At 32.2% G+C, this 12,951-nt stretch overlaps 1 protein-coding gene across 2 annotated transcripts in view; it reads left to right on the plus strand.

Annotated features, from left to right (window-relative positions):
- The window catches only part of NOX4 (NADPH oxidase 4), a 161,746-nt gene that overhangs the window by 19,445 nt on the left and 129,350 nt on the right, over nt 1-12,951 (plus strand). For both annotated transcript variants that reach the window (XM_049781331.1, XM_049781332.1), the window contains exons 3-5: nt 3,714-3,824; nt 6,186-6,270; nt 11,545-11,642. In XM_049781331.1, the coding sequence (XP_049637288.1) occupies nt 3,714-3,824; nt 6,186-6,270; nt 11,545-11,642 (294 nt within the window). The remainder of the gene's footprint in view (nt 1-3,713; nt 3,825-6,185; nt 6,271-11,544; nt 11,643-12,951) is intronic.

The raw sequence follows: 12,951 nt of genomic DNA on the forward strand, positions 1-12,951 counted from the left end.
AGGTGACTCAGTAATTATAATCAGATGTGCTAAACTTATGATGTAGGCAAATCAAGGCCAGTCTCAATTTTTCAACCATCCATACTCTGCAAAATTTATTACACTTCTTGGTACTTTTACTAGTACATGCATCATTTCTGTAGGAGGAGGAAATTTTACCAATAACATAAAATTAAATACCTTATAACACTTGAGGGCCCTGATGCTTGGGCTTAAAAAATGTTGAAAATGGGTATGAATATTTACAGAAATGTTATAGGTTAATTAAATTTAATTAAATAATATTGAAAAATAATTGCATCAGTTCAAAGCTCAAATTATTTTAATTGATATCTTCTTACCTATTAGAATAGTGCTATGAGGAAAAATGGAGTTTTCATTAAATTTTGTTAGATTTATCAGTTCTAGGTTTTGGAGACAAGTGACCACAGATGTTAAATGTGATGACAAATTCAAATCTTTTTAATCTGGTGACTTGCTCATTAGACAGCATTGCCTCTAGCAAATATGTTCACATGCAATTCTGAGTCCATAGCCTAGAATAAGTCTTTCCAGCTCTCTTGGCTTTGGGCAGGGGAAAAACAAAAGGTAGATAAAATTTGCCAGAAATATTATAAAATTGTTAACAATGTTGATTTAGTTCTTTACTGAGTAATAGCTATATTTCTTTTTGACTCAATGGATTCCTAAGATCACATTCTTAATGAAAAGTTGAATAATACTTAAGTTTTAGACAAAGTAGAATGAATGAGATAACAAAAATAGATGAGTTTAAAATAAGAAAGGCTGGATATCAAACCAAAATGACTCAATTATTTTGATGTTTCCTTTAGTTTTTTTTAGAAAAAAAATGTTCCTAGTTTTTTAAAAATTGATAGCTTCCTTTAGAGACTTCTTATATAAGATTGCTTATAAATAGCTCATAAGCAGTTCAGAGGTCAATTTGAGTCAAAAATTGTACCACTGTTAAAAGTATTCAGGACATTAGTTGATAGAAATAAGCTAAGATCATTTGGAATGAATTATAATTTATTATGGCATGAAGGGACATTCCTAAACTTTGAATATTCCAGCACTGAGTTGGTATTTTATTTTGGAAATTTAGAGAAATAAGTACTTCAGTTATTACTAACTGCTTTTGGTTGTTCATTGTGCATATTGTGTGTATGTGTTTTTTTTTTCCATAAAAACCCATATCAGAAAGTGAGCTACGTTACACAATTTGAAGTAGCCCTTCATTGAAAAATACCATTAACTTTTTTCTTTCTTTTAAAAATTATATTGGAGGTATTATGATTTACAATATTGTTAATAATATGTTTTCACACATATAGAGTTCTTATACAAGACCTTGTACCAAAGTGTCTACTTTCCTACACTATTGTCTTAGTGTTCCTCATTTAACTTTTTATCCATTTACCATGGCAAGCACAGTTCAGTAGACAAATTTATTAACTTTGGTCATATGTTTTTCTTTTAAATAAATCTTGCTTCCATAGAACATTTAAATTAAATTAATAGATTCGTTTACAATCATAGGAAAAATAAAATGTTCTAGCTTCCTATAATAAAAGTGATAATATGAATCTCCTGTTATTATAAAAATTTGAGTTTTTCTTTGTTCATGTACCTGTCTCAATTATTTGTCTTTGCTTTTATTGCCAGAAACTTAGTTTTTATAATGAATGTTCTTTTGCACTTTTGAAGTCCCCACAATAAGAATCAATTTGGGCTTTTTCACTTAATGCAGTCACCTGCTAGTTTTGTGTACCACAAAAGAGCTAATATGTAAATCAGATGTGATGATAACAAAAGACAGCATTGAGAAACTTTCATATTTTTCAAAATATTTGAATATAGAAAATTTTAGAGATGAAAATGAAGTTAAGGCAGGGAGAAGGACATTTGCTTACCATAACTAAAAATAATCCTTAAACTGAGGAATTGAAGAATAACTGTTAGCTCCTCAGCACAGAAGCAGGAATAAGCCCTGAGTATCACCATGGGTTTTCCCGTGACTTGTGTCTTTTCTCATTCTTTCTTTTTCACCTAGAATTGTTCTCTAATTCTTGCTTACCCAATGAGATACTTTAAGATCTGCCACTGGATCCTATAAGAGCCGGTACAAGTATAAATGTCTGCCTCCTTTTTTTCCTTAAAAACAATAAAATAAAAATGGGGGAGGGAGAAAAAATGGTTTATCATTTGCATATCACAAATTCACCCATTCAAAGCTTATAAGTCACACATGGCTTGATTAGTACTTGATTTGTTCTTTCTACTTTGTTTCCCTTCAGAGAAATCCATGATCTCTGTAGAACACAAATCTCTCTTCCCCTCACATTTTGTAGTACATTTCCTTAAATAAAATATTTTTATTAAGAATTTAATAAGTAAAAATAAAATATTGGAATACAATGGAATTTTGGGTAATTTCTTTGTAACTATGAAATTTATTGCTACTAATGGAATTATTTAAAATGATTATTCTTAAACATTAAAATTACAGATAAATATATCTAAAATACATTGAGCAAAAGTTTTCTTATTATATGTAGATGCCAAGTTGAAAGAGATAAAAATTATGTTATTACATTGGATATTTGAATAACTAAATTCATCACTTTTAAATGATAACAATTCTGCTGATTGAATATAATTTAATATTTAGTATTTTAGTATTACTATTTGTTGTCTTTTTCTGTTATATTTAGTTAAAAGTATCCCAAAAAGTTATAGCCAGGCTGAAAATATTAACTTTTTATGTCAATAAAAAAGATTACTTCCTCAATATTCTTTAGTATTGTATCTTCCCTTCAGAAACTATATTTTATATGCTGACAGTAAACACTATGTAACAGAATTATTATTTTGCCAAGACTTACATGGAAATTACTTGGACCTGGACAAGTTCAAAATAAAAGGAAAATGACTTACAGATATTTCTTGAGTCAGTATCCTCAAAGTAATAGAATGTTAGTTTTAGGAGAAGCACTGGTTCTTGTTTTCTGATGAGGCTCTATTCATATGGAGACTATGAAAAGAGTACCAGATAATAGCTGTTAGTAATCTAGCAAAAGCTCGATTCTAGCAAAGCTAATTAAAAAAATAAAAAGGGGATAAAAAGGGGACTGCGTTATAAAAGATATTCTGTAAAACGTAATTCTGAATGTTACTATATAAGGCACAGCAGAGCAGGATTCTCAATTTTCAGTCAGAGAAAACCTACAAGGAATAGTACTTAAAATGAAACATGAAGAATGAGTAGAATTAGCAAGAGGTTAGTTAGTAATAGGTTGTAGTAGGAAAAGTAAAATTATTTCATTCGAAATTATTAGTTCTTTATTAGTGAATGAAGTTTTCACCATACAACACTGTAGACATGTGGAATATATTGAGGTTCTCTGGGGCTGCATATGTTCAAAATAGTACAGTAAGGAAGTACATGAAACTGGCTATGTAGAGGAATATAATTGGGCAATTATGACAACATTTAATATAAAAGGAGACTAAATTTTATTTAAGTGTAGAGCCGAGAGGCCAGGTTTGCTTGGGAATTTTGATGAGGAGAAAGTGGAGAATTCGATGCTCTAGAGGGAGTTCATGTTTGCCATGTTTCTTCCTAAAAAGAACAAGTTGAGGTCTACTCTAAGATTTAAAGTTGCATTTGAATGTATTGTAATTATTGCCTTTTTTTTGTTGTTGTTCTTCAGCTAGGGTTGTGTCTAAGCAGAGCCTCTGCAGCCATTCTTAATCTCAACTGCAGCTTTATACTTTTCCCTATGTGCCGAACTCTCCTGTCGTACATCCGAGGGTCTCAGAAGGTAAGAAATAAATTCTGATGAGATTCTATCAAAAAGAAAAGAAGGAACTGGAAAAATAGTACAGCATGTAATGGGCTTATCTTCTATGTCATCAATTTAGATTTGATCCCTGGAACCATATTATATGGTCCTTTGAGCACTGCCAGGAGTGAAGCGTGAGCACAGATTTAGGAGTAACCCCTAAGCATAATTACATGTTGTCACTTTCCTCCCCATAATTAAATGTGACAGTGATATGTTAGACTAACTTAAGCATTAGACCTTTAAAGTTATGACTTGCCTTTATACTAGGATGATTTTTTTCAGAGATTATAGTAAAACCATTCTTCCAGTGAAGGTGTTTGGTAATCTATTCTGCAACACCAGATAAGGAGAGAGAATACAGTAAGAGTTACATTCTTTGCCTGGGACTGTACAAAACACTTTTTTAATGCAACTCTTAAGTTTCACATTGCAGTGTTTTGTACAGTCCCAGGAATTTTAGTCAAAGAAACTGCAGCATAGAATTTAAGTATTTAAGTATTTTCATCATGATCGTGAGGCAAAGTGGATGAGTGAAGATTTATTCCATGTCAGTTGTTACCCATTCTTTACTGAAGTCCTGTTCTTTCACTTCCTTAAATCTAAGAGAGCAAACTAATGATCTGAGGTCTTTGTACAATATGTAAAATGACTATTGGCATTGGTGGAGTTTTTTTCCTTCTTAAAACACATTTTTATTTTGTACTGTATAAAATATATCTTGATTAAATAGCAATGTTACTTTTGTTGCTGAATATTATATAATGAAGAAATTAAAAAGCTATAATGTGTTTTGATAGTTAAACTCAAATGAAATTCTCTTTTTTTACAATTATTCTTGTACTATGTGGCATATATGCATACTTATTTCTTTCTTCAATAAGATGATACTGTAGGATACATACTGCTCTTTTGAAAGCTGTTAAGATAAAGTTACTTTGATGTTCTGTGAAGTTAGTATGAGCAGATTTATTTTAGTAAAACTTCTGAACCTTTTTACATAATTATATTTGGAAAATCTCTAACTTTTAATGCAGTAGTTTATAGAGGTAACTGTCCAGGTTGCCCACCTTTGTTAATAGTTAGGTTTTGATCCTTTGTAGTTTATTAATAGCTTGGTAAAAAAGGAAGCAAAGATAAATATCAGGAAATGCAAAGCACCAACCTAAATATCTCAGCATTGAATAAGTCTATACGGATTTTCCCTAGTCTACAATACAGATATTCAAAGATACTTAACATTTTACTGTTCTATAAGATCAAGGAGCTATTGAAAACAGCAGATGAAATTCTTCATTTAAAAATAATCTTGGGGCCGGGCGGTGGCGCAAGAGGTAAGGTGCCTGCCTTGCCTGCGCTAGCCTTGGACGGACCGCGGTTCGATCCCCTGGCGTCCCATATGGTCCCCCAAGCCAAGAGCAACTTCTGAGCGCATAGCCAGGAGTAACCCCTGAGCGTTACCGGGTGTGGCCCAAAAACCAAAAAAAAAAAAAAATAATCTTAACTTTTTACTACAAAGGCAAATAATATGAATACATAGTAAAAATAAAAAATTATAGAAATATAAATACAAGTCTGAATATTTTACTTAATATTTCTCTGCCAGAATAAATGTTATTAGTTTGATTTAAATGCATTTATGTTGACATATAAGATCATTAACCTAAAAATGGATCCTTATATTTTGTTTTGTGAATTTTACATAAAATATATCCCATATCTTAAATAAAATAATATAGACAATCCCTTCAGAACCAGAAAGTTAGTACAGTGAGGAAGCTGCTATCTTTATACATGAATGACCTGAATTCCAATCCCTGACACAGTATATGATCCCCAGGCACCCTCAGAGAATACTTTTTAGCACAGAGCCAAGAATATCCCTAAGAACTGCTGAAATGGTACCAAACCCAAGTCTACAATATCAATGAATAATAGTAAATCATTTAATTATGACTTAAAAATTCAAACTTATTTAATACTTTAAAATAATTTAATAATCAAAATAACTTAATAGTAAATAATTGTAATTAAACAATAGTATAATCATATAATTATATATAATTTATAACTATAATATTTATATAATTAGTAACTACAACATTTATATGATACTTAATATTATACAAATAATAATAAATAATAGTTAATAAATAATAGTAAATAATAATCCATTTTACATATATTATCTATATATCCTACTTAACCTTATTATATCTTAGTTGCTAAATCCTAGTTATATTTCCAAAATTTTGCCATTATAAGTAATACTATAATGAAAATTCTGTACATATATATTGTTTCTGCAACATTTTTACCATGGCAAATTATTTTACTTAGGTTCCAAGTAGAAGAACCAGAAGACTATTAGATAAAAGCAGGACATTCCACATAACTTGTGGTATTACCATCTGTATTTTCTCAGGTGAGGAAACCAAAATATTTAGAAATTTATGCTAAAATTATATATTTTATAAGTGAGTTATTTTTTATTGTTTTATGTGACTTCAATTCACTTGTGATTTCAAAAATGGCCTTTTCTTCTCTTTCATTCAATACCAGTGTCTAGTTCTAGTGGGAACTACAGAAAATGAGTATGCCTCAAGCATTTTATATGTACATGTATTATATGGTAATACCTAGAGGTTAAAAGTAAATAATTTAATTTAGAGAAATTGAAACATGCTGAAAGTGTTTGTATTGTAACAGTAATTATTTGAGTTTAAAATATATGAACATTAGAAAACAAATGTGTTATTCAACCCAAATTTATTTATGAATTTTATTTTACTAAGTAAACAATATTTATTGAATCTTATAACTTATTTTACTTAATTCTAAATTAAAATATAAAGTGAGTGCTTGGAGAGATAAAACAGGGTATAGCCACTTGCATCACTTTCAGTAAAATAAACCCCATCTAAATTCTTGGCACTATATATGGTCCTTAGAACACCAACAGGATTGATCTCTGGAGATAACCAGCAATGACATGAGCACTGTGAAACAAAATCAAATCAAAGAAACTTAATTTAAAGTCAGAATATATTTTAAAAGATTTATTAAATAAAATAACTATATTTCAATAAATTTTATATCTATATATATTTATGCTTAATTTAAAGTCAGAATATATTTTAAAAGATTTATTAAATAAAATAACTATATTTCAATAAATTTTATATCTATATATATTTATGCTGATTGGAATATCTCATTATTTAAGAATTACTTTAGAAATGAATACTAAGAATGTACTATTTACAGATTCAAAACCAAAATGTTTAGGATGTTAATTTCTTGTTTACAATATAACATATTGAATATTTATGAAAATACATATGTATTTACTTTTTGATTTATATTTTGATCTGGATAGCACAGAATCCTTTTTAAATTTATTTAATTAAAGTATATTGCATAGTTGATGATAATACATTTGTTTTCAGATAAGCAAAGTTATAGAAGAAAATAAAAAGAAAATGCAAAAAAAAAAAGAAAAAAGTTGAGTTTCAAACACATTTGTAAAAATTATTTTATCTCCATGAAGCCATTAAATACAGTGACAGAAGGTCTATTAAGCTCTTTTAAGCTATTTTATTAAGTTGGATATTCTTTTAGGTATGACAGCATCAAACAAATGAGGTTATCCAGAAATTCAAAGCACTATTACTGATACTAGGAATTTTAGGGGCATGTATTCGTCTGCCAGGTTTTCTTGAAGAAGGAATATAGGAAGGATGGGGGTGAGGAGTGGAGGGTGCTTGCACTTGCTTCAAAAAGCCCTGGAGATATCAGCCCCCAAACCTGCTTTACTGAAGTTTGGTCAGAATGGTGTCCCCACAGAGAATCATAGAGGGTCAGTGATAAGACAGGTCACACAGGGAAATGGTGATTCTGGATGACAGAGGCAGAAAGTGTGGCTTGGCAGGCATGGGCTTTGCCTACCCTCTTTCCCCTCAGCTTTCTGCTGCATGAGCCAGTAATGCTTCATGGTACATAATCCATTTTTGCTTTTAGTCCAATGACTCAATGAGGTATAGCCCTGTGATTAAACTGGCACTCTGTTCCTTTATTTTTCTATCTGTTCCCTGATAAGAAACTCAGTATAATCCTTACTTTTCCTGGTTTCAATCTTCTCTGTCCCTCATCCCTAGTTGCTATCTTCGAAGCTCTATTATCTTTATTCTTGACGTGACTGTATTGGACCAGAATTCTTATAGTGACTGTCCAAGAAATGGAGATGACTCTTTATGGAAGGTTCTGATACACTTTTAGAATTATTTTAGAATATGTTCCCATAATAATAATACAGTGGTTAGGGAGTTGGTCTTGCATGTGACCAGCCTGGATTTCATTTCTGGAACCACATATGACTCCTTACGCCTGATAGAAGTGATTCTTGAGTACAGAGCCAGGGGTAAGCCTTGAGCACCAAACTGTGTGGACCAAAATTCAAGGATAAAAATGATTATTTTAAAATAATTTTATCTTGAACATTTTATATAGTTTTTCTATATTGTTTTTGATAGTGAGAGTAATGAACATAGTCTTTAGGTTCATGAAGGGTGGAGACAGATTATGTTGAGTCTATCTCCAACTGCCATTTTTCTCATTATGTCACATACTGCTTATTATGTCCCTACTGATTAATAAGTCTTTAGTTTGTTGTTTTAACTATAACATAAATATTCAGGATTGGAGTGATAGTACAACAGATAGGGTGTTTGCTTTGCTTGCAGGTGAACCAGGTTTAATCTCTTGTATCCAATATAGTCCTCAGAACACTGTTAAGATTAATTCCTGAGTGCAGAGCCTAGAGTAAGCTCCAATTATCACTGGATGTGGTAAAATAACACTCCCCCCCCCCCAATTACAGGAATTTGCCATTTTGACTAAAGTGAGAGAACATACAAGTAATTATTAGAGAATAATTGATTGTAACTTTTAATAACAAGTGTAAATTATTTCAGTGACAAAGATCCTGGCATTTTCCACTGGTTTTATAAGAGATAGCTGTTGGATGCTTGGAATATTGGTTTGGGTCTCTATAACATGACCATTTTGAGAATTTTTATATAAATAATGACAACAAATAATTAAAAAATGTCAACTTGAAGAAAATTTTATATGTTATTAAATTTCATATGTTATATGTTATTTATATGTTATTAAAGCAAGCATCCTCGATATTTTTTTTCCTTAAACTGCTTATATTGACTCTTACCTGTGGAATTGAAAGAACTTATAGAATAAGGACTCTAGTATAACTCATGACTGCATCTGGAGAAAAATTCTAGTTTGATAGGAGATTCAAAGGTATATTAAGAATGAGAGGATTATGGAGAAACATGAAATTGGAGGAGAAACATAAAACTGCATGAAAGCAATGTGAAGTGAAACATATAAATGAAGGAGAAACATGAAACTGCACATTTATAGTGATATTTTCTCTTTTGTAGTTGTGTTCAATTATTTCTTGTTCAAGTGATAACTAACTAGAGACTGACCTGGTAGAAAACAGTCATGAATGAGCATATTATCTAAGTGCTTGCACTTACCAATTGCGAATGTTCTTATATTTTATTTATATTTATTAATCTTTATTATCTCCCCCCCCCCCCCGTTTTTGGGCCACACCAAGTGGCACTTAGGGGTTACTTCTGGCTATGTACTCAGAAATCACTCCTGGCTTGTGGGATCATATAGGAAATGGAGGGGGATCGAACCGCAGTCCATCCTGGGTCAGCTATGTGCAAGGCAAACAATGCCTTACCGCTGTGTCATCCCTCCGGTCCGTCTTTATATTCTTATTTGTAAAATTTAGGGTAATTTTTTATATACTTCAATCTTTTGTTGTGAGGAAATTCATTTAAGATACCCAGTTTGGCTTCCTACCTGCTACTTAAATTTAAAAGCCCTGAATTCTTTTGATGGAATGGGCATTTAAATTAAAAATATAAGGTTGGAACTTGATCTCATTCTGACTGGAGTCAGTCATTCGGGAGGAACAGATAAAGAATAAGGTCTTTTAACTGTGTGATATAATAAAAAAAAAGTAAGGGAATAACAGTGGGCCACAGGCAGCAGAACCTGAGAATTGGTTTACAGAACCAAGCTTACCAGGGTGTGGTGGAGGTAAGGTATGGATTGGAGGGACTTGGGGTATTGGTGGAAGATAGGCTCTGGTGGTAGATATGGTTTTAAATATGCAAAATATGCATGAAATTCTATCATTAAAATAAATATTTTTATATATATTTTATATTTTTTGGGGCCACACCTGGTGACATTCAAGGGTTGCTCCTGGATATGCGCTCAGAAATCTCTCCTGGCTTGGGGGACCATATAGGACTCTGGGGATTGAATCGAGGTTCATCTTGGGTTGGCCGCAAGCAAGGCCAATGCCCTATCACTGTGCTATTGCTCCGGCCCATGGGATTATATATTTTTATATTTTTTAGGCCAGACCTTATTTTGAATTTCTCTATTTTATATATCAGTGTAACTACAATGATGTGCTAAATTATTTTGGTAAGCATCTTACTTAATTTCTTATTCCTATCATCATTGTTCTTCAGAAAAATAAACACTGGAAACAGTGTAGACAGGAAAATGAAGTTTTCAGATAATTATCTGTGTTACCTTTGTCACTATAATATAGTTTAATTAATTAATATAATTAATTTAAAACCTATTTGAACTACAATAATTTTGTAAAAAAGAGGAGAGTATTATATTGTTTGGTTGTTCAAGGTCATTTGATCTTTCCTTCTTTAGCCTTCTCCATATAAATTTCCTTTTTCCTGCTCATGGCAAAGTGCATTTCTCTTAAAGTCTTTAGTAATATTGTAACTCCTTTATCTTGTAATTTATAACTGGGTCTATTGCTTATTTTTTCTGTGTTTCTGAAAGTTTATCATGAAGCAATAATGATTATTTTTCTGAGTTTTTAATGCCAAGATGGTATTACCAATACTTTTGATATTGGACTTAGTACGAGATGGTTAGAATTGGTGGACTGTGGAAGTCTTTTTTTTTTTTTTTTTTTTTTTTTTACTAACACATTAACTGTGTTCCTGTGTCCAGCAAGTTTGAATCTATGGGAAAGGTCAAAATGTAGAATAACTGAATATTGAGGAACTGCTTATATAAATGAATATTGAGGAACTGCTTATATGAACAAATACATGTCTAAAAATTATATATGCATGCATTTAAATGAATGTGCATGTCTATGTTCCTATTTTTTTTGTTGTTGTTGTTGAGTTTTTGAGTCACACCCGGTGGTACTCAGGGGTTACTTCTGACTCTGTACTCAAAAATCAGTTCTGGCAGATTTTGGGCACCATATGAGATACAGGGAATCCAACCCAGATTCATCCTGTATTGGCCACATACAAGGCAAACACCCTACCACTGTACTATCTCTTCAGCCCCATGTCTGTGTTTCTAAACTTGATTTACCTGTTACTTTATTTCAACCTCTGAAAATTCAGTTTCTTTAAATGAATTCTAATACTAAAAATCACTATAATCAGGACTTTATATTGTCTTTAACTTTCATTTTAATTTTTAATTGTTTACTTAGCTATTAAAGTTTGACCTTGCATTTTCTTAGGAAGGGATTAACTAACTGCTCTTCACAGATTGACTTCACAGAAAGTCACACTGATTTAAAGCTATTACTACCCTATAGGTGTGCATGTTGCTGCCCATCTGTTAAATGCCTTGAACTTTTCTGTGAACTACAACAAGGAGTTCCCTGAACTGAATGCAGCAACACACCAAGATGAGGTGGGTGGTCTCCATTTTCTCTTTTCTTTCCCTTGTCATGAAATGTCTAATAAAGGTCTATGATTTTCACAGAAATTCTATACCTTGTTACTTGCTCTTCTGAGTGCTTTTTAAAATGCAGTTGTCAAGATGAATTTTATTCCCTTTTCAGTGAAAATATAGATAATTACTATTTCATCATCTTTCCTGCTGAAAATGGGAGTTGGGAGAATGTCTCTTTTTAATTTTTCTATGTACAGTTGACTGTCAGTCACAATTAGATCTGCCTTCTACCTTGTAACAGCTCTAGCCTAGCTTCTGTCACTCTGTGGAGATGATGTGCAGGGTAAAAATCCTTTAACAGCTCAAGATATTTTCTTTGAGTGGGAAAGAAGATTTGATTGCCTGTCATTTTATTTGTCTCTAAAAGATATGTCTCAATATATATATGTGTGTGTATATACATGTATATATTGGTTTTTGGGTCACACCTGGTTATGCTCAGGGGTTACTCCTGGCTCTGCACTCAGGAATCGTTTCTGGCTTGGGGGACCATATGGGATGCCAAAGATCAAACTCAGATCTGTCATGGGTCAGCTGTGTGCAAGGCAAATGCCCTATCGCTGTGCTATTGCTCCCGCCCCTTTATTCTGTATATTCTTATTTGTAGATCTTTGAAAGAAGAAACCTTGACTCCTGGATGTAGGTTAGATTCTATAGTAGGCAAATCCTACTTATTCTCAATATGAAGTCATGCATTAGATAAACCTGAATGCAGTGTGCCAGGTCAGATCCTGATGAACAACACATGCATGAAGTTGACTAGTTTTGTTTGGCACTCAGGAATCGTTCCTGGCTTGGGGGGCCATATGGGATGCCAAAGATCAAACTCAGATCTGTCCTGGGTCAGCTGTGTGCAAGGCTAATGCCCTATCGCTGTGCTATTGCTCCCGCCCCTTTATTCTGTATATTCTTATTTGTAGATCTTTGAAAGAAGAAACCTTGACTCCTGGATGTAGGTTAGATTCTATAGTAGGCAAATCCTACTTATTCTCAATGTGAAGTCATGCAATAGATAAACCTGAATGCAGTGTGCCAGGTCAGATCCTGATGAACAACACATGCATGAAGTTGATTAGTTTTGTTTGGCTAATTCTTTTATCTTCTTCCTCAAACTTCCTTTGTTTCATCAGTACCTAGAATGTATCACAAGCAAACTGCCTTTGTTCTCTTTGAACAGATATCTTCCCTATTCTGTTGAACAAATAAATAGTAACTAATAAAATTGTTTTCTGTCTTTCCTTACCTAATTTTCTCCTCATGTGACTCA

The sequence above is a fragment of the Suncus etruscus genome, chromosome 9 (assembly GCF_024139225.1).
Source record: "Suncus etruscus isolate mSunEtr1 chromosome 9, mSunEtr1.pri.cur, whole genome shotgun sequence".
In the NCBI taxonomy this organism is placed as follows: Eukaryota; Metazoa; Chordata; class Mammalia; order Eulipotyphla; family Soricidae; genus Suncus; species Suncus etruscus.